The 25,574-nt window shown below is 43.3% G+C and overlaps 9 protein-coding genes across 10 annotated transcripts in view; 4 read left to right on the top strand and 5 right to left on the bottom strand.

Moving 5' to 3' along the window:
- Nucleotides 1–105: 105 nt before the first annotated feature.
- Nucleotides 106–1,977, bottom strand: LOC115763559 (transmembrane protein 115). The gene is made up of 3 exons (XM_030706179.1): nucleotides 1,217–1,977; nucleotides 634–990; nucleotides 106–572 (listed from the first exon to the last, which is right to left on the bottom strand). The coding sequence occupies exons 1-3, from the start codon at nucleotides 1,738–1,740 to the stop codon at nucleotides 149–151; spliced, it is 1,305 nt and encodes a 434-aa protein (XP_030562039.1). The 5' UTR covers nucleotides 1,741–1,977; the 3' UTR covers nucleotides 106–148.
- A 396-nt stretch (nucleotides 1,978–2,373) lies between these two features.
- LOC115763350 (protein transport protein Sec61 subunit alpha) lies at nucleotides 2,374–5,644 on the bottom strand. The gene is made up of 4 exons (XM_030705868.1): nucleotides 5,501–5,644; nucleotides 5,201–5,268; nucleotides 3,218–4,309; nucleotides 2,374–3,152 (listed from the first exon to the last, which is right to left on the bottom strand). Exons 1-4 carry the CDS (start codon nucleotides 5,505–5,507, stop codon nucleotides 2,889–2,891), a joined length of 1,431 nt encoding a protein of 476 aa, XP_030561728.1. The 5' UTR covers nucleotides 5,508–5,644; the 3' UTR covers nucleotides 2,374–2,888.
- A 544-nt stretch (nucleotides 5,645–6,188) lies between these two features.
- On the top strand, nucleotides 6,189–7,961 carry LOC115763458 (probable serine/threonine-protein kinase DDB_G0271682; the record flags this gene model as incomplete). The annotated part of the gene is made up of 3 exons (XM_030706030.1): nucleotides 6,189–6,400; nucleotides 7,012–7,193; nucleotides 7,535–7,961. Coding segments are annotated over exons 1-3 (657 nt in total), but the record flags the coding sequence as incomplete, so codon positions are not given.
- Nucleotides 7,962–8,031: 70 nt separating this feature from the next.
- On the top strand, nucleotides 8,032–11,368 carry LOC115763535 (daxx-like protein). Its single transcript, XM_030706151.1, has 3 exons — nucleotides 8,032–10,008; nucleotides 10,073–10,253; nucleotides 10,311–11,368. Exons 1-3 carry the CDS (start codon nucleotides 8,070–8,072, stop codon nucleotides 11,065–11,067), a joined length of 2,877 nt encoding a protein of 958 aa, XP_030562011.1. The 5' UTR covers nucleotides 8,032–8,069; the 3' UTR covers nucleotides 11,068–11,368.
- A 142-nt stretch (nucleotides 11,369–11,510) lies between these two features.
- On the bottom strand, nucleotides 11,511–12,766 carry LOC115763539 (kynurenine formamidase). Its single transcript, XM_030706155.1, has 3 exons — nucleotides 12,638–12,766; nucleotides 12,431–12,583; nucleotides 11,511–12,374 (listed from the first exon to the last, which is right to left on the bottom strand). The coding sequence occupies exons 2-3, from the start codon at nucleotides 12,561–12,563 to the stop codon at nucleotides 11,572–11,574; spliced, it is 936 nt and encodes a 311-aa protein (XP_030562015.1). The 5' UTR covers nucleotides 12,564–12,583; nucleotides 12,638–12,766; the 3' UTR covers nucleotides 11,511–11,571.
- A 76-nt stretch (nucleotides 12,767–12,842) lies between these two features.
- Nucleotides 12,843–13,911, top strand: LOC115763540 (coatomer subunit epsilon). The gene has a single exon (XM_030706157.1). It carries the CDS (start codon nucleotides 12,915–12,917, stop codon nucleotides 13,833–13,835), a length of 921 nt encoding a protein of 306 aa, XP_030562017.1. The 5' UTR covers nucleotides 12,843–12,914; the 3' UTR covers nucleotides 13,836–13,911.
- Nucleotides 13,877–14,585, bottom strand: LOC115763541 (PHD finger-like domain-containing protein 5A). Its single transcript, XM_030706158.1, has 4 exons — nucleotides 14,434–14,585; nucleotides 14,173–14,363; nucleotides 14,018–14,103; nucleotides 13,877–13,956 (listed from the first exon to the last, which is right to left on the bottom strand). Exons 1-4 carry the CDS (start codon nucleotides 14,483–14,485, stop codon nucleotides 13,950–13,952), a joined length of 336 nt encoding a protein of 111 aa, XP_030562018.1. The 5' UTR covers nucleotides 14,486–14,585; the 3' UTR covers nucleotides 13,877–13,949.
- A 283-nt stretch (nucleotides 14,586–14,868) lies between these two features.
- The window catches only part of LOC115763536 (coiled-coil domain-containing protein 102A), a 35,967-nt gene continuing 25,261 nt past the window's right edge, over nucleotides 14,869–25,574 (top strand). Inside the window, exons 1-7 of one of the 2 annotated variants that reach the window (XM_030706152.1) lie at nucleotides 14,869–15,089; nucleotides 15,157–15,227; nucleotides 15,537–15,576; nucleotides 15,647–16,164; nucleotides 16,236–16,359; nucleotides 16,530–16,609; nucleotides 16,669–17,005. In XM_030706152.1, coding sequence (XP_030562012.1) covers nucleotides 14,949–15,089; nucleotides 15,157–15,227; nucleotides 15,537–15,576; nucleotides 15,647–16,164; nucleotides 16,236–16,359; nucleotides 16,530–16,609; nucleotides 16,669–17,005 — 1,311 coding nt within the window. In that variant the 5' untranslated portion in view covers nucleotides 14,869–14,948. The remainder of the gene's footprint in view (nucleotides 15,090–15,156; nucleotides 15,228–15,536; nucleotides 15,577–15,646; nucleotides 16,165–16,235; nucleotides 16,360–16,529; nucleotides 16,610–16,668; nucleotides 17,006–25,574) is intronic. The other variant, XM_030706153.1, reaches the window with a different exon arrangement.
- Nucleotides 17,148–19,445, bottom strand: LOC115763538 (glutaryl-CoA dehydrogenase, mitochondrial). The gene is made up of 2 exons (XM_030706154.1): nucleotides 18,884–19,445; nucleotides 17,148–18,160 (listed from the first exon to the last, which is right to left on the bottom strand). The coding sequence occupies exons 1-2, from the start codon at nucleotides 19,347–19,349 to the stop codon at nucleotides 17,367–17,369; spliced, it is 1,260 nt and encodes a 419-aa protein (XP_030562014.1). The 5' UTR covers nucleotides 19,350–19,445; the 3' UTR covers nucleotides 17,148–17,366.

Raw genomic sequence — 25,574 nt, 5'->3', positions numbered from 1 at the left:
TGGCAATTAGAAATCTACACGTATGTTAATTAAAGCAAAATAACGTTAAATACAATTAAGGAGCGCACTTGTTACAGTCATACAAAAATAATCATAAGCAGATCATTTCAATATCCAAAAAATTCATTTATGTTAAAATATAAACTGTCTAGTTTGACCCATCATCCAAATCGATAAGCGTAGCCGCTGCCGGCGGCTGCTCATCCTTGGGCGGCGGCGCCGGCATAGGTATTGCAATGGGGCTCATCGTGCTGATCATTCGCGGCTCGGCACGCGCCGTTGTAATCGGCAATTGCTGTGCCGCAGGCTTTACGAAATCGGGCTGCGGTGCCTGCGCCGCTCCAGCCGCATGGCTATGACTGTGCCCAGCGCTGGGACTGTGACTGTGACTGTGACCATGCCCAGCCGCATGGCTATGACTGTGCCCGGCACCATGATTGTGGCTGTGATGCTTGTGCTGCTGCTGCTGGTGATGTTGCTGCTGCTGCTGAGGAAACGACTTCGGCAGCTGTGCATGTCGCGTTGAGTCGGTGGCCTTTAGTCGTTCGCTAAGAGCCTTTAGCGCAATTTGTCTGATTGTTAAACAAAAGCATACGTTTTATAATTCGTTAATAGATGGGATAAATAGCTTACCGCCTGCGCTCAATATCATGCGGATCCACGCCGGGCATCTGCACAGAGACCGAAGTCAGGCTAGCCGTCGATATCGTTCGCAGCGGCGTCGGCGTCTTAACCACGCCCGCACGCAAACAACAATTGTAAATGGGATTTACCAGAACGCTGATGAACGGCTGCATTACATTCGGGAAGAAGCTGACGAAGGTGAAGCTCTCCGAGCTATCACCACGTCCGTTCGGATGATGCTGATAGAAACGCAAATAGATCCAGGAGACTATAGCACCGGAGGCAAACATGGCCGGATACGTGCCGTCCAGCATGCCAATAGCCCAGCCAATAATAGCAGAAACTAGCACCGTCAGAGGGACATTGCTGCAAGATAAGCGACTTATATGGTAAGGAGCTTGTGATTCAACAGTTAGGGAGTTCTTTTTTATAAGAGTATCGAGGTTTAGGCTTTTTGGGTTGTCATTGATTTAGGCTAACAGTTTTATAAGGCTTTAAACCGCGCCACTTTTATATAGGGACGGGTTAAGGTTACCGCCTCGAACTACAGTAAGGTCTTTAGGCGACATTCATTTGGGTAAGACATACGCACCGATTGGTTAGACGTCCGTAGCGCGTCTTGAAGATTAGGTGATCGGGCATAATCTGTCGTACGGCCACGCAAATTCCAGCGACATAGCCGGCCAGGCCATGGATGTGCACGTCAAACAATATGGTTGGATTCTTGGTAACCATATAATAGAACAGATAATAGATGGTCGTTAGCAGCGAGACGCCAAAGTTGCTGAGCGCAAAGAACTTGAACATTTCGAATTGTCCCCAAAGCGGTTCCAGCATTTTGCCGCACAGCCCGACGGTGACCACGTCGACGATGACCTCCCACCAGTGCAGCTCGATGAAGCAGAACGTGAATGCGGTCCATATCCAAAATTTGCCATTTGGCAAAATATAGCCAGGCGTCACGCTCAACAGCAGGATGGCCGTTTCCGAAAAGGATAGCAAATAGCCGAAGGTGGTCACCAGACAGATGAGCGTTATCACCGGAGATGTGTTGCGCAGCAATGCGGTTAGCTGCTGCTTTAAATACGGTACATTTCGTATGAGTGGAGCTGACATGGCAACTCAGCTCCTATTTATATTGCCTCCAGATGATGTTGTTTTTGTTGTGTTTCGTTTGGGTTTCGCACAGCTCGCTTGCCGCAGTTCAACGTAAACGTTATGCTTCCTTGTACGTAAATGCGCATTAGTGTGTGTGTGTATGCGTGTGCGTCGCGTTTATGTTGTTTAAACTGTCTCGAATTGCTTATTTTTATTTATGATTATTTTTCCATTTTATGCGATACGAAGTGAGACCAGACTCTATTAATGCCGAGATACCTTCTGTTGTTACCAGCGATGATTGACAATCAGGTCGATGTTATCGATTGCTGTTCTTTAACATTGTTAAGTAGATGCAAAAATAAATAGTTGATCTTTATAAAACAGCATCTAAACTGCATTTTAATTTCATTAAAATATTATAAAAAAGCCTTATGCAATTGTAAGTGCATAACATTTTTCTCAAAATATAATAAAGTTTCGCTATGTTAAAAAGACATCGATAAATGTAGTAATATCGATGCCGATAGTTTTGAAATTTGATTACGCGGCAACATTTAACCACGTTGTCTCCACTCTATCGACAAGTTAAGCGTTTCCAAATGTTTCCTTTTTTATATTTTATGTTTATGTTAATAAAAACGGCACTTGTTGAATTAAAAAAGTTTATCTAATTTACGTTTTATTATTATGACAATTTGTATGCATGTTGCGTGATTTTAATGTTCGTTTCATGTACTCATAATTCATCGTGTTTAATAATTCCACGTGTAATCGATGTTCTATAATTATATTACACTTCTTTAAAACAATGGATTGCATTGAAATTCAATCAATTCAGCGAAATATTGAACTTAAGCAATAAAGTCTCACATTTTTTTAATGATACAAACTAATAAAACTATTCAAACTAAAGTTCTTGTCGCATTTAACACAAACAATAATTCTTGCCAAGGCCAGCTAAACACGGCAGCAAATAGCCTTAAAATTAGGCCCTATCGTGGAATTTAAAAACCATACAAAAACGTTAATTTGCTTAATAGGTAGGCGCGAGGCGGGGGCGGGGCGGAGCAGGGGCAAAGCGAGCTGACATGTGAGAAGTATGATGAAGTATTTGTTAGCTGTTATTGTTATAATTTCATGTTGAAAGTTTGGATTTGAACTGCTTAGAACAGCAGCGTGCCCATGCCACCCATTTCGGATTGTTCCTTAACGAAAATCTCAAAGTATTGATAGATAATCGTCACAGCCAGCAGGATACCCGTGCCAGAGCCAATGGCGCCCAGGAAATCTGCCATAACAGATAGAGCGCCAATGCAGAGGCCACCAAAAGCAGCGGCCGTTGGAATATAACGATTCAGCTCATGAATCATCGAGTTCTCGCGATGGCCTCGCATCACCATGTGCTGCTCCTTCAGCTGCTTGGCAACCTAGTCGGATAAACAAAAAATGGATAAGTAAAATGAATTGTTTAAAAGATTGTGGCTAAACTTACATCCTTGGCTGAGCTGCCAGAGACATCGATCCATGTCTTGGAGAAGAAAGCACAGGAGCCCAACATGAAGACAATGTAGAGCAGCGCATGTATGGGATCGGTCAGAATGTGACCCACACTCTCAGGCGGCGACAGATAATAGCACAGGCCACCAATGGGATACGAACGGGCTGGACCGCCACCGCCAACATCGGCCCAAACGCCAAGCAAATTGATGAAGAAATTACCCTGGAATTTAACGGCCAACATCTGCGAGATGACGTACAAGTTGGAGACAAGGGCAGACTGCAGAATGATGGGAATGTTGGAAGTGTAGAACAGCTTGATTGGATAGCTGCTGTACTGGCCGCGATAACGGGCGCTCTTGATGGGCAAATCGACGCGGAAACCTTGGAAATAGATGACGACAGCAAACACCAAGATGGTGGCCAACAGGTTCATCAGATTGGGCAGATTCTGGCGATAGAATGCCTCGCGCAGTGCACGCACTTTATCGTTGCGCGTGGCCATCAAATGGAACAGAGCAATTACGGCGCCCTCGAATTCGGTGCCACGTCCCGTTGTCACCGTGGTGGGCGAGAAGGCCTTCCACACGATCGTCTCGCATATGTTGGTCGCAATGAACAGCGAAATGCCAGAGCCCAGGCCATAGCCCTTCTGGAGCAGCTCGTCGAGCAGGAGCACAATGAGACCGGCGGCAAACAGCTGAATGATGATCAGCAGGCAGACGCCGGCACCGATTTCCGATGGATCACCGTACATGCCGGTCATCACATAGACAATCGCTTGTCCAATCGTTATGACCATGCCGAATAGTTTCTGTGCACCATTGAAGAGAGCACGATCCTTGGGCGTATCACCGACCTCAATGATCTTGGCACCCGCCAATAGCTGCATTATCAAACCCGATGTCACAATGGGCGAGATGCCCAGCTCCATAAGTGTGCCACGATTCGAGGCGAGAATCACACGGATCCAGTAGAAGGGATCCGCCGAATCGGAGCTCATGATGCCAAACAATGGAATTTGACAACATACCAGGAAAATGAACAATGTGATGGCTGTCCATAGTACTTTTTCTCTGAATTGGATCTGCAATAAAATACGAAAAATAAATTGATTGTAAATCTTTATTTATATTTATAACAAAAAAATAATATTGCCCCGAATTTGCTTAAATGCAGTATTAAAAATAAGTCACGGCCCACATAGTTGGCAACTACCGCTATTCTGACCTACATGTGTGTACGTGTGTAAATGTTTAAACAAAAAAAAATCCAGTTCTGCTTATCGTGGCCCATCATATGGTCGCGACCGTTAAACACAACAACACGAGGCTGACGTAGCATGGCGTCGTGTGGCTGCTTCGTGCGAGCCGAAGTTTGACGTTCCACGTCGTATGCGGTATTGCATTGTTTGTCAAAGTTGTGTTAAATAGTAGTAAGGCAACAAGTAGTCAAAAAATAGTACTTGAATTTGATAAGAATAGTAGTATCTTGTTTAAAGCGTTTTATGAATGAAAAATTGATTTCAAATAGAAAATCAAATCAGAAACATACATTAAATAAATGAAGAAAACGTAAGAATTGCGCATTTGCATATATTTCATAAATTTTTGGTACTAAATGTTAATTCAAAATATTTAATTTCCAGTAAGTTCTCAAATACAATTAATTCAGTTAATTAACTTGAAACTAATTTCATTTTCATTACATATATGCATGCACATAAAACAACAACTTGTGTGCTTCCGTGTATCTACTACGAAATCACAAATTGTTTGCGTGGCGCATTCGACTGACAAGTGAAAGCAAAAAAAAAAAACGCGTGCGCTGGCAACACTGGCGCCCAGCAAAGCAAATACGATACGAAAACGCACAAATCAAACCAAAAAAAAACATATATACACTATAAATCACAGCTTTTGCCACGTTAATTCAACAATTTCTAAGAAATACATTTTTAATCAATACTTATACACACCTTGCGTTCGGGCTTTGCAATTTCAGGCAGTATACTGCAGAAGGGCTTGATAACTTCCAGGAATTTGACTGCAAATGAATGAATGAAAACCAATAATGTTGTAAGCTCTGATTGGAACGCGTTTTTGAGCCTGCACTTCACACAATTAGCGGCGGAGGCACTGGCACATCAATTCCCAAATTCATCTTTTTTGTATACGTAAGCAAGTACGGGGGTGTTGCCGATGCGGCCGCCGCTTATTGCCAAGCGTTCCGGCACTTTCGTACGAATTGCACTTGAACTTGTTGGCGTTGTACTTACTTCCCATTGTGTTTGACTTAATGTAACGTACGGCAGGGAACTAAACTTATGATTTGAATTGCTGCACTTTCTACACAAAATTTAGAAAGTTTCACTTCTATTGGGGAACACTTCAGCGGACACAACGACCGCTCCAACTGACGAAAACCGAATGAACGACGTAGAGGAAAACGAAATTGTACGAAGTGGGCACGACGTGTCATTTGCCTAGTCTGTTGACGTTTCTTAACATTGTATTAGGGATGTTAATATCATATCGATATATCGATACGAATTGTATGTTTTGTTTACCATATTATAACTATTTTGACTTAATTTTTTTTATTATAACTAGTATATGTAAGATTTGCGTTTGTCTTGTTCTTTTCATTTGCCCGCTGGTACGCTTTAAATTTTATTAAAAATAAGGTTTTATTATGCCTCTGAATTCCTCTTATATTTAAATATTCCACCTATTTACCCAATTCCATTAAACGAGAACGCAAATCTCAGCGCATAATGCCAATAACATGCTGTTAATGTTATTTAAAATCGATAGATTTACGATAGTTGATCGCTATCTGTTAATACTGGAGCAGTACTGCTAATTTAAGCGTTGCCAATAATTGAAGTAGATATGGCAACATTGTATGCAATAGAACTCTACAAAAAGCAAAGCAACCTAGCCTGCGAAAACAAACGCAAAGCAACAATACAAACACAGGCGAAATCAAATTATAAGACACAGACGTAATATATGCGTGAAAAACTAGCTGGCAACAATAACAGTTGCGTGTGTTAAGCCAAATGTCAAGAAAAACTAGTAAAAAGCGACGTATCAAATAAAAATTTAGTGTTAAGTGCTATTAGACTATGACTTCGGTTATATATGTGGATTTGAGCTCGGATTCGGAGGAGGAGGTAAAAGCGCCAGTGACAGCGCCAACGTTCAGCTGGTGTAGAAAAGTACAGTTGTATTTTTAATAGGTTTTGTGCAGTGGTATGCGCGTATTGGTGTTGCGTGCGTGTGTCTATATGTGTATTATATGTGCATATGTGCTTGTGTGTGTATATTACAAATTATGTGTACGAATATCTTTTTCGCGCTGCTTTTATTGTTGCTCACACATACAGACGCACACCAGCAACTCGACACGCACACACTTGCACAGCCAATGCTGCCAGTGTTGCCACTGCGTGTGCAGCAGCAACTGCTGCATTTGGAGCGAGTAATTGGAAATGTTAATTATTCTAAATAAAACCAGTTGTCATGCATGTGTGGGTGTATTTATGTGACATCAGTGTACAATTTACGTCGCAATTCGCTAACTATTACCGATTTAACATTTGTTTACATGCCTAGGCGAAATGAACGTAACTCTACACTGCATTCAGTGGCGCGCCTTAAAACTCTACACACACTGCTACTCACACAGCTGCAGCGGCGTTTTTTGTTTGTTTTGTTTTTAAATGGAATTTAAAATGCAATAGCCAACAGGTCGTTTTTTAATATAATCTTCGTTTGTCTCCAGGGCCCACCGGATGTCAAGCGAGCGCGTCGAGACCAGGCAAGGATGTCCACGCCGAAAGCCCTGCCCACAAAACTGTTGCACATACCAAAAGCATCTCTTGCAACGCCTGCCACGGGCATCAAATCAACGCCAACTGCAACAACAACAGCGACAGGAACCGGAACAATAGTAGGAACTTACAGGTACCCACTTTTTTCTAAGGGGTATAGTAAAGTTTTTAATTGCTGAGCTGTAGCTATATAAGGTTGAGTATAGTTGAATATCAGCTCAGTTAGCCTTAAAACAACAAAGAAAACTTCGCTTAGACTGATCTATCCTATTACAGCTATATAATCCGAGATATAATCTTACGCCAGTAGCTAAAAAGCCAAGAGACAAGATACAGCTCAAAAAATTAAATACTTTATGGAGTCAGAAATGTCTTCCAAAAAGCCATAGATCGCTTGGCAATAATCGATAGTCTTTTAACGGTTTACAATTGGTTGAGTTATCGATAACTTACAGAGGAATTTGTTTCTTATAGGTCCATGCATATACCCAGCGGCATAACGGTTACCAAGCACAACAACAGTAATGGCAATTTCAACATGTCCAATGCAAAAATCTCGCTGGAGAACAACAATAATAGCAACAGCAACAACAACAATAACAATAACAATAACAGCAACAATAATAATAACAATAACAATACTGTGAATTACAAGCCATTTAAATTGTCGGGCGGCAACTGGTCCAAGACAATAACTGGCACTGGCACCACAATGGCAACAATTACCAGTGTACCCATCCCCCAGATGCTGACATCCAAAGCGGCACAGAAAACCGCCACACAACAGCACAAGGCGCCAATGAAGCAGAAGGCGGCGACGTTGGGGCAGCAAAAAACTGCGCTACTGCAGCAGCAGAAGCTGTCAACGCCAACGTCCCTGCAGCAACAGCAGCAGCAGCAGAAGCCAGCACTGGCGATGTCAATGCTGCAGCTGCAACAACAGCAAAAGCCGACGACACCAACGTCCGTGCTGCAGCTGCAACATCAAAAGACGCCGACGTCGACGCCCATGCAAATGCAACACCAGCAGCAGCCGTCCACATCGATGTCCACATTGCAAAAGACGAAAGCGCCGACGCCGCCCTTGACACCACAGAAGCCAATGTTGCAGCAACAGAGGCCCTTAAAGCCACCTTTGCAGCAGCAGCCGAAGGCTCTGGCCAGCCCACAGCTGTCGTTGACAAAAAAGCTGCCAGTCAAACAGAAGCCGCAAGCGGCACAGCGTTTGCCCACACTGCAAAAGATGCCGCTGACCAAGACGCTGACTTCGCCCGCGCTGCTGCAGCCGAAGGCCGGGCAATTGGCATCGCCGGCACAGAAGCTGCCACCGCCGGCGCACAGTGGCAGCAGCAGCGTGATGGTGCACAAACAGAAGCAGCAACAGCAGCAGTCGTCGACGTCGACGTCAACGCTTGCACCGCCACCGCCGGCGCATCATTCAACAGCAGGCACGACGCCGCAGCTGGCGAAGCTGTCGCCAATGCCTATGCTGAGCAGGCAGAATGTGGCGCTGTCCAACCCCGCTTACAACAACAGTGCGGCGCGCACGTTGCCCTACAAAATGAAAACAACAACAACAACGGCAACAACAACAGGATTGCGCAGCGTGCAGCCCAGCAGCAGCAGCAGTAGCAGCATAACATCGGCCACGCCCATGACGGCTGGCGCCACGCCGCCCCTGCGTTTGCTAGCCACGCCTCCGCACTGTGCTGCGGCGCTGAATGAGCCGCTGTTGCTCAATCTGCCGCCCACCACGAGCATAACGCCACAGCTGACGCCAACGACGACCCCGCCGCCGGCAGCAGCGCCAGCTGCCGCAGCAGCAGCAGCTACAGCAAAAATATCTTTTCCCGGTGCCAGCATATCGCCTGTGCAGAAGCCCGCGGCCAAGCGCGTGCAGCCTATAACGGTGCTCAAGAAGTCGGATGACGAGTGGCGCAGGCATCTTGCCCAGCAGCAGCTGCAGGAGCTGAAGCAAAAAGATAGGCAGACCGCCACGCCCACCATAGTGTTGGTGGAATCGCCGCCAACAACGCCGCCCACAGAAAAAGTGGAAAACGAGCAGACCAAGCGTAAGACACCGCCAGCTGCAGTTGTTCCACCAGCTGTGTCCACGGCAAAAGTCTCGCCAGCAGCTGCAACGGCGACACGTGCGCCCCTCGTGCCGGAGTATACAGCCCTGCTGCAGCTGTGCCGCGAGCTGGACAAGTCGGAGGACATGGAGCGTCTGATTGAGATTAAATTGCTGAAATATTATTACAGTGTGCATGAGAATTTTGTGCGTTCGCGCGGATTTCGCAAGCAATTGGAGCAGGCCATGGACCGTATGCGCAATGAGCCGGACATGATTTATGTGCATCTCAAGTGTGTCGTCGATGAGCTGAAGGTGCGACGCAAGGCCAAGGTTGTGGAGCTGCCGATGGACGAGGCGCCGCCGCCGACTGAAGAAAAGGCAGCGGCGGCGCGACTTCCAGCGACAGCGCCAGCTGGAGCTACAACTGCAGCTGAGATTAAGACAGCGGAGCCAGCTGCGGCAGCGACAACAAGCACGCCCAGCACGGGCAATAAGCGCAGCGATGAGCGCATCCGGAAACTGAATCGAACATTGTACACTATAACGAAACGTATTAGCGCCTTGGAGGAGGCGGATGTCGATTGGAATGACGATGATGATTCCAGTTATCTGCAGGTGGAGCGCTACAAGAAGCGCGCCTGTCAGATCTATGAGAAAATCTGTGATCTAACCGGTGAAAGTAAAAGCGCCCATCGCCAGATGAAGCAGCCCATATTATTTAAGGATACGCCATATCCGCAATTTAATCGCACACTCTCCGCGTTTGTCAATCGCATGCATGAATTTCCCGATTACCATGATGTGCTCCAGCTGCTCGAGCACTGCAATAAGGAGAAGAATCTGGGCCTAGCTACATTCGAAATGAAGCGCATAGGTAGGATCAAGAGTTTTTATCTTTACATGCAAATCTAATCTCTATAATCAATTGCACTTTGCAGCTCATGATGCCTTCGTCAAGGTAGGTCGCCTGCTGCAAGCGAGGCGCAAGACTGATCTTTACGAGACCGTCACACATTTTACGGCCAATGCCAAGGATCCGGCGGCCTCGGATGCAGCTCTGCTGGCCAAGCTGAACGAGAACAACAAGAAGCAAACTAAAATAAGTGATATACTGGAAAAGTGAGTAGATATTGAGTAGTTGCTGTTGCACACAACTAATCCGAATACTTTTTGCAGATTTGCGCGCGAGCAGGATCTCACCACGGAGGAGCAGCGCGAGGCGCGACTCAAGGAGAAACAGCTACAGGCAACAGCCGCAGCAGCAACAGAAGCAGCAGCGGCAACGGCGACGGCCAATGATACGGCCATAGCTGCCGGCGATGATGATGACAAGCCCTGCACCAGCGCGCAGGCGGCACAAGCAGCCCAGGCGCAGGCTCGAACAGCGCAAATCGTTTTGACCAATGGCCTACAAAAGCATCGGGACAGCGAGCACGAGCACGAGCATGAGAGCGACAGCGATGAGGAGGATGAGGATGATGAAACGGATGAGGATGTCGATGCCTTTGTGGACAACTTCAAAGCAAATGGCGAAATAAGCGATGCAGAGTCCGAAACGGAAGCGAATGCAGCACCAAAGACATCTGCCGCGGCGGCTGCTCATGTGATAGTTAATAATATAACGAGAGTCAAGACTGCTGAGTCCAGCCCCAAGGTTGCAAATAATGATATTAATGTTGATCGTGTTAATGACAATGCGGCTGCCAAGACGCTGCCCAATGGCAAGCTAAAGGATCCGTCTGCTCCCCACACACTTAAGGTCATGTCCGTTTCTAGTCTAAATGCCACGCTATACGCCAGCAACAACAACAACAACAACACCAACAAGAGCAACATTAGCAGCCGAGAGCAGCCGCAGCAGCAGCAGCAGCAGCAAAAGAAACAACAAATCTTAATAGACACAGAAATTATCATTTCGGATGAGGAATCATAGATGCTTTTTCTACCGTCACCATTTTCCATCACATCAGCAAAATGTTAGTTTATGTTTTTAGTTAGAATTTATTTATTTATCTCATATTGCGCACAGTTTGTTATACTTCCATTTACTTTATACGTTGTTTTGCATTCAGTGAATTGAATAACATCTGTATTTCATGTATCATATACTTATTATGTACCATTTATTTTCCATATGATGCAGCACTTTGTGGATGCTGTGCTATATCCTAAGCTATTTTTATGCGCAAAAGAAGCTTGGATAGTGTAAATATGAAATGCAACTACTATTAATTTTAAGTGTATGTTTTAAAAAAACACTAATTACATAAGAAATAAATGAAAATTCAAAATAATTCACACAGTTTTTCAATTCAAATAATTGTCAATCTCTATTTAAGGTTGGACTATACATTTTATTTTATTTTAAAGCAATTTTGGTTTACTTTTTTATTAATAATTTACGTTCATCGGACATTTTATTTCTCATTTTATTTGTTTAATTTGACTCTTTCGAAGCAGCCTGCAGCGCCTCCAGCAGGTAGCTGGTTATCGGCGAGTTATCGACGACAGTTTCTTCGATAATATCGAAGTGATCGTACTTATCGAAAAGCTTAAATGTTACGTTGAAGCCGCCATCTTGCAATTTCTTTGCAAAGGCGCGACTTTGCTCTATGAAGGTGACGCTCTCGTGCTCTGCTGATATCACATGCGACTGGACGCCAGACCAGGATGAGCTATCGTCTTGCCATGGCCACAGCATGGGCGATAGTTGCTTGGCACTTTCTGCGTTTAGTCCGAATATATTGTTGGGATTCACCGGTTCCAGTTGCCACAGTTCGCGCAGATCATAAACACCGCAAATGAAGAACAGGACGCGCACCTTTTGGCGTCGCTCCTCGGAAATCAGTGCCGGAATATGCAGCAACTGGGCCAGAAGGTGTCCGCCAGCGGAATGACCCGCAAAACTAAGCTCAGTAGTTTGCGTTTGCTCGGCATAGTCGAATATCCATATTAAAAAGGCTGTGAACTGCTCGACCAGCTGCGCCAGCGTCACCTGCGGGCAGTTGTTGTAGTCCATGACGGCGACGCGATAGCCATGACGCACCAGAGGAGCAACAATGGAGCAGGAATGGGATTTGTCCAGCATTTGCCAGTAGCCGCCATGAACATAAACAAAGAGCGGCGAGGGCTCCGATGCTTCATCTTTATAAAATACATCGACTAGTTGTCTGTCATCCGAGCCTCCATATCGCAAATTATGAACTTTGATCCCGTATTTAGTTGAGAGCTCGTTGGAATCTTTTTTGTTAATGATAATGAAAACATATGCTAATTTGTATTTAGCTTAGACTTACGCTGCTTTGTCACTTGCAAAAAATTATCTTGTACCGCGATATTGGGCTCTGGCTGATCTTGGAATCTTGCCGTGTGATAACTGGGAAAATAATCACGCACTAAATCAATGTTTTTCTCATTGGGATTGTACATGATGATAAGTCGACGTTCAACTGAAAGAAATGCCGTAAAGTATCTGGTATTAATCTACATATTGGCGAGCAAACCTGTTTTTAGCAATTGCAAATATTGGTTTGTGGTTTTAAGACCAGTTTAACGGGCGTTATTTTTTTGCAATTACTTTGATCTTCAAATGTTTTAAGAGTTGAGTGCTTCAAATGAACTAGTTCATGTAAACAACTCTTCGAAACTTGCCACCATATTTTCGTGCAAACAGCTGGCAGCATTTTTCAACAAGGTGGCAGCACTGCAACTGAAAAGCCAACTCAGCTTCCAGTTTATAGTTTATTTTGTCAGTAAACCAATACAAATTTGTTATTAATAATGAGCAGATCACAACAAAACGATGACGACGTCAACTCGGCGCTGTTCGATGCACGCAATGAGTATTACATTGGCAATTTCATGGGCTCCATAAACTTTGTACTGCCGGAGCAGGGCACGGCAGGTGCCGAGCTGCTGTCCTACATGTATTTGTCATATTTGGCCATCGATTCGGGTCGCATTATAGCCTCGGACATCAAGGAGAATAACACGACACCGCTGCTAGCGCTGCGTCTAGTGCACGAAGCCTTCGAACAGCCTTCACGCACCGAGGAGCTGCTGGAGAAGCTCACCGACAAGGTGGCCAGCGATGAGGATGAGACGAACATTTGGCACATCGCCACAGCCATTGTCTATTGCTACGACGGACAGTTTGAGAATGCCTTGAAGATACTGCATGGCTCCAATAATCTCGAATCAATGGCATTGTCGGTTCAATGTCTGTTGCGCTTGCAGCGTGTGGATCTGGCCAAGCAGCTAGTGGCCAAAATGCAGGAGATAAGCGATGATGCGACACTAACACAGCTGGCACAGGCTTGGGTTGCCCTGGCACAGGGTACCGAGCAAATGCAGGACGCATTCCATATCTATCAAGAGTTCTGTGAGAAGTTTAAGCCCACGCCGGCGCTACTAAACGGACAGGCAGTAGTGCACTTGGGCCTGGAACGTTACGAGGAGGCCGAAGCTGTGCTGCGCGAGTCGCTTACCAAAAAGCACAATGACTACGATACCCTAATCAATATGATGGTACTTTCACACTTGACGGGAAAATCAACGGAAACGATTACACGCTACTGGGAGCAGCTGAGACAATTCTATCCGAAGAGCGATTTTGTCGTCGATCTGGACAAGAAATCCGCCGAGTTCGACAGGCTCTGCTTGGAGTACGAGCCGAGCAGCGAGCAGCTGCTTGCAGTCTAAGCAAAATCATTTCCAAAATAGTACATTCATGTATAAAACTTTATATGTATATGCATTAAACTACATTACAAATTTATTAGACATATATATATATATACGGTAGTCTTCAGTACGCTAATAGCTGAGGGTGAGAAAATTTGATTAAATTGTGGATCAATTGGTTTGGTGGATTTGCAACTTACTTTTGTTTGAAACCATATTTTTTACGCTCATAGAACAAGTCTGTCTTTGAACTGCCCAGATTGACAATCTTGGGGCAACCGTCGCGCTGTGAGTGAACAATTTTAATTTTTATTTCTAAATGCAGGGCAAATGTGTTTTTTTTGTTTCTACTCACATCCTTCTCCTGTATGGTGCAGGATTTGCAGTAGTAGGCATCGGAAACGCCGGGACCGCCGCAAATAACACAGCGTCCCTGATACGAGCCATAGTTGCACTCATCACAGATGCGCACCAAGGTGCAGGGACGCACGTACGAGTCGCAAATTACACATTTTCCATCATCCTTTTCACAGAGCCGGCCAATGGCTGCACGTGAAAGACCAAAACATTAACATACATTGCTACACACAAACTAGCTGGATGTTGTGCGACTTACCCACGCCGGGTTGCTTGCGGCAGAAAATCAAATCGGGATGATGCTTTGCCATGTTTAAGTAGCACTATTTAATGTATATTCAAGCTAAATAACAAATCTGCGTTTATCAAGACTATGGCTGCTTTTAGTGTTGATGGCAGTGTGACCGTCTAGCAGTTAGAAAATAATATCTAAGCGAACGACACGACATTACATTACTGCACTCATAGTTTGTACAAATAGCAAATTCTGACTTGGAAAACCGGCGTAAGTTTATTCAACGATGTAAAATTAGTGTTTATATATATTATTATCGCGCCATAGAGGTTTAAGCATTTAAAATATACTGTTATACACCTAGCAACAATTCTATTGGAAAATACCAAATTTTTTTTTGGTAACACCGCACAAACAGCTGTTTTCCTTATTTTCTGTATACAACATTGTAGAAAAGTGCATAAAGCAAAATGCAGTTTAATTAAAACGAGTAAAACTGTTAAATACATATTAAAACATATTGAATTAAGTGCTATAAAATGTCCCAAGTGACGTCGTCAACGACGCAAAGTGCCGCTGCCGCCCAAGCGGGCAGCAGACGTGTGCCCAACAACGATGCAGGCGTTTGCGTGGGTGTCGGTGGCGTTGGCTATGGCGAAACCGAATGGGAGGCGCGCGAGGTAAGCTAAGAAAATAAGAAATTTAAAATATGTATGCATGAATATATAAATGCCGTACAATCAACAGTCGCAGCGCCAACGGGAGTTGCACGAAGCGCGCGCTAGAGCTGCCCAAATGGAAAAGACAATGAAGTGGTGGTAAGTAGAGAAAGGTGGATGATGTGCCGGTAATTATACTCTTGCAAAGGGTATGATCATTTTCTCAGCAAATTTATAAAGCTAGAATGATGCATTAGCAAGATCAAGTATTGTCTGTCTCAGTTTGCAATTATGTTTATGAATCTTCGCGAAGATGCGTCTATTCCTTGGTGCAGGTCAAAGTCAGCCAGAAGAGTATAACATGTAACTTCAATGGGAAAGATCCGTCGGAAAGTGTATTAAATCTTTGGCACGCCGGAGACTACTGTTATTTCTTGCTCATTAATATGCTATGTTACCTTCCTGCAGGTCCGATTGCACTGCCAACTGGCGCGAAAAATGGAGTAAGGTGAGGTTGCCATGGCGCCCGTTGTATCAATAAGGTTGATTGTTTAATCACACAAAATATCATTTTGCAGGTGCGCAACGAACGCAATAAGGCGCGAGAGGAATCCAAACAGTTGAATCTTAAACTGGACGTAGCCATGAAGGAGGCACATTCCCTAAAGCGTGAGAAAAATGATCTGGAGGTGCAGATTACACAGCTGAAGAAGGAAATGGAAAAGGTACATTCCCTGATGATGAAACATGCCGGACAATTCCATCGCACCGACACAAACGAGGACGCCGAGGCGAATGGACGTGATGCCAATTGTTCGCCAGATATATCATCAGATGGCTTAAAAAATGTGAACAGTGAGGACGGTTTGGTCACCAAGCTGCCCAACGATGTCAAGGATCTGGATATTGAGGAATTTGCGCTGAAGGGCGCTATGCCCAAGCATCTGAGCGACCTGGAAGCTGCTGCTGCAGAGGAAAAACGCCTAATACAGCAGCTGTCCAAAGACGACTTCGACGAAGATTATTTGTTGCAAAAGATATCCATGCTGCAGCTGCGCTTGGATGAGGCGCAAAAAACGCTGCAGGCGGAGCGAGAGTACGTATAGAAAAGCAGTTCATATTAGCAGCCAATAATTTATTAATTAAAATTACATTTTGTGATTGCAGTGAAAAGCACGAGCTGCACAAGAGCATAGAGAAACTGGCGCTGGAGCTGCAAGATGTGCGTGGACGACAGGATGAGTTGCGCTCTGCAAAGCAAGAAGCGGTGCGTGAACTTCTAACCTTGCAGGTAAGTCGGTTAATTTGAAGAACCTAGCCAATCTAGCGATATATATTTAACTCATTAAACCCTGAGCTGGAAAGTTATTGTCAACAAACACTAGACGGGGGTTTCTTTAGATTTTGGAAATCCCATCGGGTATACTACTTGTAAGCGATTAATATTTGATTTCTATTCAGGAACAACATCGCGCCGAGATGCGCATTGTGAACAATTCATTGCAAGAGGAAATTGCTGCACGCGAGAATCTGGAACGTCGGTAGGGCTTAACTTTGGGCCAAGCTCTTAAACGCTCGGTTAATCATTTGGCTTTTCCAGACTCAGCGAGCTGCGCACAGAGCTCGAGCATTTGCAGGCTGAAAACGCATCTGAGTGGGGCAAACGCGAGCGCTTGGAATCCGAAAAGCTGGCTCTGGAGCGCGATAACAAAAAGCTGCGCGCCGAACTGCGTGACTATCAGGAGCGCTCGGATCGCAAATGCCGACCCATGCAGGCCAATGACGTTGAGTTACGAGCACTGCAGCAGGAGCTTTCGGAGCGCAACAAGGAAATCAGCGAGGTCAAAATGTCGCATGCCAAATTAAAGAAATTACTGGCCGAGACCAACACGGAACTGGGGCATGCGGTGCGACGTGCCGAGCAATATGAAACGGAGGTGAGTTAAGTTAACAAAATTCTTACATCGATTTTCTTAAGCTAAGCCCGCAATGTTCTATGGAGGAATCAAACCAATCTTTTTTAATTTAAAAAGTTTCTTCGCATTAGTAAAGGCATCTTTTAGTCCTTAATTTACAAACATTCCTCAATAATAAAGGGTTTCAGAAACTTGCCTGGGTTAGAGTTTTCGTGTAAAGATTTGTTTCGGTTGCAACCGTTTTGTCTTTAATATAAAATTCGATTTAATACTAGGAAAGTGTTAACATCTCTTGGCTAGAAACGAATTTAATATTGCTTTTTATTTTGTTTGCCTAGCTAAATTTATAAACTAGAAACATAGATAAATGCGCGAGTTAGCTTTAATTGGCAAACGCAGCCAAGCCGGTAATGGCACGTCCAAGGATCAGGGCATGAATATCATGAGTGCCCTCATAGGTGTTCACCGATTCCAGATTCATGACATGCCGGATCACATGGTACTCATCACTGATGCCGTTGCCGCCGAGCATGTCGCGCATCTGACGCGCTATGTCCAGGGCTTTGCCCGCGTTGTTGCGCTTTAGCAGCGAGATCATCTCGGGCGTATGGAGTTTGCGATCCTTGAGGCGACCCACATGCAGGCACGCCTGCAGGCCAAGCGCTATTTCCGTGGTGGCATCAGCCAGTTTCTTTTGGATCAACTGATTGGCGGCCAGTGGTCGTCCGAATTGCTTGCGATCCAGCGTATATTGACGCGCCGTTTCCACACAAGCCTCCGCTGCACCCAGTGCTCCCCAGGCAATGCCATAACGAGCGTTGTTCAGGCAATTGAACGGTGCGCTAAAGCCGAGGGCGTTGGGCAGCAGCAGGTCCTCGGGCACGTGTACATCATCCATCATTATCATGCCCGTGGGCGAGGCACGCAGCGAGAACTTGCCTTCGATCCTGGGCGTGTCCAGGCCCTTACCAGACAATCTCCGATCGACAATAAAGCCGCGCACTTTACCATCCTCGCCCTTGGCCCACACGACTATCACATCGGCAATGGGCGCACTCGTTATCCATGTCTTCGAGCCATTCAGTATGTAGGTTTTGGTTTTACTGTCGTATTTAGCTCGGGTTTCCATGCCAGCCGGATCACTACCATGGTTCGGTTCGGTAAGTCCAAAGGCGCCTGAAGGTTTATTGATTTGAAATGGAATGTTAGTTAAACATATTTTGAGAAATTGGTTTAACAAAAATATTTCTTTAAAAATTTGCTAAGAAAACCTTTTTCAATTCATCTTATACTCTTGTAAATGATTACCTAGTCAGAAAGTAAAAATTTTTAAAATGGAAATTCGTTTTATAAATAATTATGCTTAATTATAATTATAATTAATTAATTATAATTAAGCTCAAGCTTGTATTTCCTAAACATAATTTATTTTCATTTAACTTATTTTTTACAAAACGAATTTTCAACTTTAAAATGTTCACTTTCTGAACATAGATACCATAGGGTATTTAATCTTCGCCGTTGCTGATCAAAATTTTGTTTGCGATTCTCTCTTTTGGTTTTTTTCCGCTCACACAGCCACACAAGTAAGAGAGAGAGAGACAGAGTGAGCTTTTTCCAAAGCTAACACAGAGTTGTTTGCTGTCATCTGCTGTCATTAAATTCTTCTTCACCCCCTCTCTTTGCCCCACACACTCGTTCAACTTGTTTACTTCAGTTTGTTGTTATGGGCCCCCACCTCCCTCTGTTTAATCTGAATCTTATCAATGCTGATAAACAGCAAATCTTTAAAATAAAAAAAAAAACAGGTGATCGCGATGGACAGCTTATAGAGATGAATGTAGCATGTAAATATGTATGTTGTACATGTGTACATATTTTTTGGAAAAGTTCTCTTACCTATCAGCTTGCCCTGCGCCATGCTTGGCAAATACTTTTGCTTCTGCTCATCGGAACCATAATCATAGATGGCGCCCATTGCCAGGGAGCTTTGCACGCTCACCGCGGAACGATAGGCAGAATCAATGCGTTCCACCTCGCGCGTGAGCAGACCGTATGCCACATTGGAGACGCCGGCACAGCCATAGCCCTGCAGTGTGCAGCCCAGTACGCCCAGGCTGCCAATCTCCTCCATGATCTTCTTATCGAATTGCTCCAATCGATTTGCGAGAATGACGCGCGGCAACAGCTGCGACTGGCAGTAGCCGCGGAATGCATCGCGAACGGCCACCTCCTCCTCGGTTAGCTGACTCTCCAAATTGAGCGGATCCTGCCAATTGAATTTGGGTGCACTGCTCGCCTTGGTGCTCGCCAGGCGCCGGATGCCGCACGGACGCAGTTTGCTGATTATACTTTGCGCAATCATTCTTTTTGCCTGCCTTTGTTGTTGTTTTCTTCGTTTGCCTTAATTATGAATTTTCGCTGACCGGCTGCACTTGCTCTCCACCGCACGCTCAACTGACGCGCTCGAATTCTGATGAGAGACTGACAAAAGCTTTGCGCTGAATAAAAGCTACCAGCTGACTTGTGGCTGACTGCCTAAGCTCTCTCTCTCTCTCTTTTGCTCTCCCAATCTCCCGTTGTTTTCTTGTTCTTATTTTTGCCCCCTGCTGTTGGTGCTAATCTCATTCACATTTTCTTAACAATTTGATTAAACATCGCTGATAATAATTGAAAATAAAAGTATTTTGATTATAAGTTGTAGGTTTGGTTATTTAATGGCTGTTATGCGTTTTTAGTAAAATTTACATAGAATATTATTTTATTATTGCACAAAGCTCTGATTTAAATACCCAAACAAACATATTTTTGCTCTAAAAAGCTTTAAGTTTACGAAATATATTAAAAAAAATTGCAATTATACAACTTTAATTTCAACTATTCATTAGTATAACAAGTCAGAGGTTCTAGTCGGGAGCTCCCGACTAGGGGATACCCTGAACCCTCTTATTCCAACACCAAATAAATTAATAAACAAGTAAGAGGTTCTAGTCGGGAGCTCCCGACTAGGGGATACACTGAACCCTCTTCTTCCAACATCAAATGCATATATATATTCTATTTTAGAAGCTATATGTCAAGTTTGGTGACTCTAGTTCTTATTATTTACCAAAATTGCCCAAAAAACAGGATATCGATATCGATTTGGCATTCGCACAAATACAATATACCCTTATACCCATTTTTAATGGGTTCAGGGTATAAAAAGCCAAACTTCGTGAAAATCGGATGAGATTCGGCCGAGATATGGGGGTGGTAAATTTTGACCCATGTCCATATACGGATCTTGGGGTAAGATTTTGACATGAATTTCGACCAAAAAATTGGTGTTCAGATTTGAATGCCAGATTAATCTAGAGGGAAAACCATGAAGAAAAAGCCAAACTTCGTGGAAATCGGATGAGATTTGACCGAGTTATGGGGGTGGTAATTTTTGATCCATGTCTATATACGAATCTTGGGGTAAGATTTGGACAAGCATATCAACCGAAAAATCGGTGTCGAGATTTGAATGCCAGATTAATCTAGAGGGAAAACTATGAAGAAAAAGCCAAACTTCGTGAAAATCGGATGAGATTTGACCGAGTTATGGGGGTGGTAATTTTTGACCCATGTCTATATACGAATCTTGGGGTAAGATTTGGACATGAATTTCGACCAAAAAATAGGTGTCGAGATTTGAATGCCAGATTAATCTAGAGGGAAAACCATGAAGAAAAAGCCAAACTTCGTGGAAATCGGATGAGATTTGACCGAGTTATGGGGGTGGTAATTTTTGATCCATGTCTATATACGAATCTTGGGGTAAGACTTGGACATGAATTTCGACCAAAAAATCGGTGTCGAGATTTGAATGCCATATTAATCTAGAGGGAAAACCATGAAGAAAAAGCCAAACTTCGTGGAAATCGGATAAGATTTGACCGAGTTATGGGGTGGTAATTTTTGATCCATGTCTATATACGAATCTTGGGGTAAGATTTGGACATGAATTTCGATTAAAAAATCGGTGTCGAGATTTGAATGCCACATTAATCTAGAGGGAAAACTATGAAGAAAAATCCAAACTTCGTGAAAATCGGATGAGATTTGACCGAGTTATGGGGGTGGTAATTTTTGACCCATGTCTATATACGAATCTTGGGGTAAGATTTGGACATGAATTTCGATTAAAAAATCGGTGTCGAGATTTGAATGCCACATTAATCTAGAGGGAAAACTATGAAGAAAAATCCAAACTTCGTGAAAATCGGATGAGATTTGACCGAGTTATGGGGGTGGTAATTTTTGACCCATGTCTATATACGAATCTTGGGGTAAGATTTGGACAAGCATATCGACCAAAAAATCGGTGTCGAGATTTGAATGCCAGATTATTCTAGAGGGAAAACTATGAAGAAAAAGCCAAACTTCGTGGAAATCGGATGAGATTTGACCGAGTTATGGGGGTGGTAATTTTTGATCCATGTCTATATACGAATCTTGGGGTAAGATTTGGACATGAATTTCGACTAAAAAATCGGTGTCGAGATTTGAATGCCACATTTATCTAGAGGGCAAACTATGAAGAAAAAACCAAACTTCGTGGAAATCCGATGAGATTTGACCGAGTTATGGGGGTGGTAATTTTTGATCCATGTCTATATACGAATCTTGGGGTAAGACTTGGACATGAATTTCGACCAAAAAATCGGTGTCGAGATTTGAATGCCATATTAATCTAGGGGGAAAACCATGAAGAAAAAGCCAAACTTCGTGAAAATCGGATGAGATTTGACCGAGTTATGGGGGTGGTAATTTTTGATCCATGTCTATATACGAATCTTGGGGTAAGATTTGGACATGAATTTCGACCAAAAAATAGGTGTCGAGATTTGAATGCCAGATTAATCTAGAGGGAAAACCATGAAGAAAAGGCCAAACTTCGTGGAAATCGGATGAGATTTGACCGAGTTATGGGGGTGGTAATTTTTGATCCATGTCTATATACGAATCTTGGGGTAAGACTTGGACATGAATTTCGACCAAAAAATCGGTGTCGAGATTTGAATGCCATATTAATCTAGGGGGAAAACCATGAAGAAAAAGCCAAACTTCGTGAAAATCGGATGAGATTTGACCGAGTTATGGGGGTGGTAATTTTTGATCCATGTCTATATACGAATCTTGGGGTAAGATTTGGACATGAATTTCGACATGAATTTCGACCAAAAAATAGGTGTCGAGATTTGAATGCCAGATTAATCTAGAGGGAAAACCATGAAGAAAAGGCCAAACTTCGTGGAAATCGGATGAGATTTGACCGAGTTATGGGGGTGGTAATTTTTGATCCATGTCTATATACGAATCTTGGGGTAAGATTTGGATAAGCATATCGACTAAAAAATCGGTGTCGAGATTTGAATGCCACATTAATCTAGAGGGAAAACTATGAAGAAAAAGCCAAACTTCGTGAAAATCGGATGAGATTTGACCGAGCTATGGGGGTGGTAATTTTTGACCCATGTCTATATACGAATCTTGGGGTAAGATTTGGACATGAATTTCGACCAAAAAATCGGTGTCGAGATTTGAATGCCATATTAATCTAGGGGGAAAACCATGAAGAAAAAGCCAAACTTCGTGAAAATCGGATGAGATTTGACCGAGTTATGGGGGTGGTAATTTTTGATCCATGTCTATATACGAATCTTGGGGTAAGATTTGGACATGAATTTCGACCAAAAAATAGGTTTCGAGATTTGAATGCCAGATTAATCTAGAGGGAAAACCATGAAGAAAAGGCCAAACTTCGTGGAAATCGGATGAGATTTGACCGAGTTATGGGGGTGGTAATTTTTGATCCATGTCTATATACGAATCTTGGGGTAAGACTTGGACATGAATTTCGACCAAAAAATCGGTGTCGAGATTTGAATGCCATATTAATCTAGAGGGAAAGCTATGAAGAAAAAGCCAAACTTCGGGAAAATCGGATGAGATTTGACCGAGTTATGGGGGTGGTAATTTTTGATCCATGTCTATATACGAATCTTGGGGTAAGACTTGGACATGAATTTCGACCAAAAAATCGGTGTCGAGATTTGAATGCCAGATTAATCTAGAGGGAAAACCATGAAGAAAAAGCCAAACTTCGTGAAAATCGGATGAGATTTGACCGAGTTATGGGGGTGGTAATTTTTGACCCATGTCTATATACGAATCTTGGGGTAAGATTTGGACAAGCATATCGACCAAAAAATCGGTGTCGAGATTTGAATGCCAGATAAATCTAGAGGGAAAACTATGAAGAAAAAGCCAAACTTCGTGAAAATCTGATGAGATTTGACCGAGTTATGGGGGTGGTAATTTTTGACCCATGTCTATATACGAATCTTGGGGTAAGACTTGGACATGAATTTCGACCAAAAAATCGGTGTCGAGATTTGAATGCCAGATTAATCTAGAGGGAAAACCATGAAGAAAAAGCCAAACTTCGTGAAAATCGGATGAGATTTGACCGAGTTATGGGGGTGGTAATTTTTGACCCATGTCTATATACGCATCTTGGGGTAAGACTTGGACATGAATTTCGACCAAAAAATCGGTGTCGAGATTTGAATGCCAGATTAATCTAGAGGGAAAACCATGAAGAAAAAGCCAAACTTCGTGAAAATCGGATGAGATTTGACCGAGTTATGGGGGTGGTAATTTTTGACCCATGTCTATATACGCATCTTGGGGTAAGATGTGGACATGAATTTCGATTAAAAAATCGGTGTCGAGATTTGAATGCCACATTAATCTAGAGGGAAAACTATGAAGACAAAGCCAAACTTAGTGAAAATCGGATGAGATTTGACCGAGCTATGGGGGTGGTAATTTTTGACCCATGTCTATATACGAATCTTGGGGTAAGATTTGGATAAGCATATCGACTAAAAAATCGGTGTCGAGATTTGAATGCCACATTAATCTAGAGGGAAAACTATGAAGAAAAAGCCAAACTTCGTGAAAATCGGATGAGATTTGACCGAGCTATGGGGGTGGTAATTTTTGACCCATGTCTATATACGAATCTTGGGGTAAGATTTGGATAAGCATATCGACCAAAAAATCGGTGTCGAGATTTGAATGCCAGATTAATCTAGAGGGAAAACTATGAAGAAAAAGCCAAACTTCGTGAAAATCGGATGAGATTTGACCGAGTTATGGGGGTGGTAATTTTTGATCCATGTCTATACGAATCTTGGGGTAAGATTTGGACATGAATTTCGACTAAAAAATCGGTGTCGAGATTTGAATGCCACATTAATCTAGAGGGAAAACTATGAAGAAAAAGCCAAACTTCGGGAAAATCGGATGAGATTTGACCGAGTTATGGGGGTGGTAATTTTTGATCCATGTCTATATACGAATCTTGGGGTAAGATTTGGACATGAATTTCGATTAAAAAATCGGTGTCGAGATTTGAATGCCACATTAATCTAGAGGGAAAACTATGAAGAAAAAGCCAAACTTCGTGAAAATCGGATGAGATTTGACCGAGCTATGGGGGTGGTAATTTTTGACCCATGTCTATATACGAATCTTGGGGTAAGATTTGGATAAGCATATCGACCAAAAAATCGGTGTCGAGATTTGAATGCCAGATTAATCTAGAGGGAAAACTATGAAGAAAAAGCCAAACTTCGTGAAAATCGGATGAGATTTGACCGAGTTATGGGGGTGGTAATTTTCCATGTCTATATACGAATCTTGGGGTAAGATTTGGTCATGAATTTCGACTAAAAAATCGGTGCTCAGATTTGAATGCCAGATTAATCTAGAGGGCAAACTATGAAGAAAAAACCAAACTTCGTGAAAATCGGATGAGATTTGACCGAGTTATGGGGGTGGTAATTTTTGACCCATGTCTATATACGCATCTTGGGGTAAGAATTGGACATGAATTTCGACCAAAAAATCGGTGTCGAGATTTGAATGCCAGATAAATCTAGAGGGAAAACTATGAAGAAAAAGCCAAACTTCGTGAAAATCGGATGAGATTTGACCGAGTTATGGGGGTGGTAATTTTTGACCCATGTCTATATACGAATCTTGGGGTAAGATTTGGACATAAATTTCGACCAAAAAATCGGTGTCGAGATTTGAATGCCAGATTAATCTAGAGAGAAACCCATGAAGAAAAAGCCAAACTTCGTGGAAATCCGATGAGATTTGACCGAGTTATGGGGGTGGTAATTTTTGATCCATGTCTATATACGCATCTTGGGGTAAGACTTGGACATGAATTTCGACCAAAAAATCGGTGTCGAGATTTGAATGCCAGATTAATCTAGAGGGAAAACCATGAAGAAAAAGCCAAACTTCGTGAAAATCGGATGAGATTTGACCGAGTTATGGGGGTGGTAATTTTTGACCCATGTCTATATACGCATCTTGGGGTAAGACTTGGACATGAATTTCGACCAAAAAATCGGTGTCGAGATTTGAATGCCAGATTAATCTAGAGGGAAAACCATGAAGAAAAAGCCAAACTTCGTGAAAATCGGATGAGATTTGACCGAGTTATGGGGGTGGTAATTTTTGACCCATGTCTATATACGCA

Source organism: Drosophila novamexicana, unplaced genomic scaffold (assembly GCF_003285875.2).
Source record: "Drosophila novamexicana strain 15010-1031.04,08,12 unplaced genomic scaffold, DnovRS2.1 tig00000739-arrow-arrow-pilon, whole genome shotgun sequence".
Taxonomy (NCBI): Eukaryota; Metazoa; Arthropoda; class Insecta; order Diptera; family Drosophilidae; genus Drosophila; species Drosophila novamexicana.
Note: the sequence above shows the minus strand (reverse complement) of the source record. Positions and strands in the feature narration are given on the sequence as shown.

What these genes read in the sequence shown, in the direction of transcription:
- LOC115763535 (XM_030706151.1), top strand. Translation starts at nt 8,070, where the DNA reads ATGCAAATGCAACACCAGCAGCAGCCGTCCACATCGATGTCCACATTG. An exon ending in ATTCGAAATGAAGCGCATAG is followed by an intron (nt 10,009 to 10,072) that starts GTAGGATCAAGA and finishes TGCACTTTGCAG; the next exon opens with CTCATGATGCCTTCGTCAAG. An exon ending in ATAAGTGATATACTGGAAAA is followed by an intron (nt 10,254 to 10,310) that starts GTGAGTAGATAT and finishes TACTTTTTGCAG; the next exon opens with ATTTGCGCGCGAGCAGGATC.
- LOC115763541 (XM_030706158.1), bottom strand. Translation starts at nt 14,485, where the DNA reads ATGGCAAAGCATCATCCCGATTTGATTTTCTGCCGCAAGCAACCCGGC. An exon ending in CCGCAAGCAACCCGGCGTGG is followed by an intron (nt 14,364 to 14,433) that starts GTAAGTCGCACA and finishes TTTCACGTGCAG; the next exon opens with CCATTGGCCGGCTCTGTGAA. An exon ending in GCACCATACAGGAGAAGGAT is followed by an intron (nt 14,104 to 14,172) that starts GTGAGTAGAAAC and finishes GTTCACTCACAG; the next exon opens with CGCGACGGTTGCCCCAAGAT.
- LOC115763540 (XM_030706157.1), top strand. Translation starts at nt 12,915, where the DNA reads ATGAGCAGATCACAACAAAACGATGACGACGTCAACTCGGCGCTGTTC.
- LOC115763539 (XM_030706155.1), bottom strand. Translation starts at nt 12,563, where the DNA reads ATGTACAATCCCAATGAGAAAAACATTGATTTAGTGCGTGATTATTTT. An exon ending in TTTGCAAGTGACAAAGCAGC is followed by an intron (nt 12,375 to 12,430) that starts GTAAGTCTAAGC and finishes TTAACAAAAAAG; the next exon opens with ATTCCAACGAGCTCTCAACT.
- LOC115763538 (XM_030706154.1), bottom strand. Translation starts at nt 19,349, where the DNA reads ATGATTGCGCAAAGTATAATCAGCAAACTGCGTCCGTGCGGCATCCGG. An exon ending in GGCGCAGGGCAAGCTGATAG is followed by an intron (nt 18,161 to 18,883) that starts GTAAGAGAACTT and finishes ATAAACCTTCAG; the next exon opens with GCGCCTTTGGACTTACCGAA.
- LOC115763350 (XM_030705868.1), bottom strand. An exon ending in TTGCAAAGCCCGAACGCAAG is followed by an intron (nt 4,310 to 5,200) that starts GTGTGTATAAGT and finishes ATTTTATTGCAG; the next exon opens with ATCCAATTCAGAGAAAAAGT. An exon ending in CTGGCAGCTCAGCCAAGGAT is followed by an intron (nt 3,153 to 3,217) that starts GTAAGTTTAGCC and finishes TTATCCGACTAG; the next exon opens with GTTGCCAAGCAGCTGAAGGA.
- LOC115763559 (XM_030706179.1), bottom strand. Translation starts at nt 1,740, where the DNA reads ATGTCAGCTCCACTCATACGAAATGTACCGTATTTAAAGCAGCAGCTA. An exon ending in TACGGACGTCTAACCAATCG is followed by an intron (nt 991 to 1,216) that starts GTGCGTATGTCT and finishes CTTATCTTGCAG; the next exon opens with CAATGTCCCTCTGACGGTGC. An exon ending in CATGATATTGAGCGCAGGCG is followed by an intron (nt 573 to 633) that starts GTAAGCTATTTA and finishes TTTAACAATCAG; the next exon opens with ACAAATTGCGCTAAAGGCTC.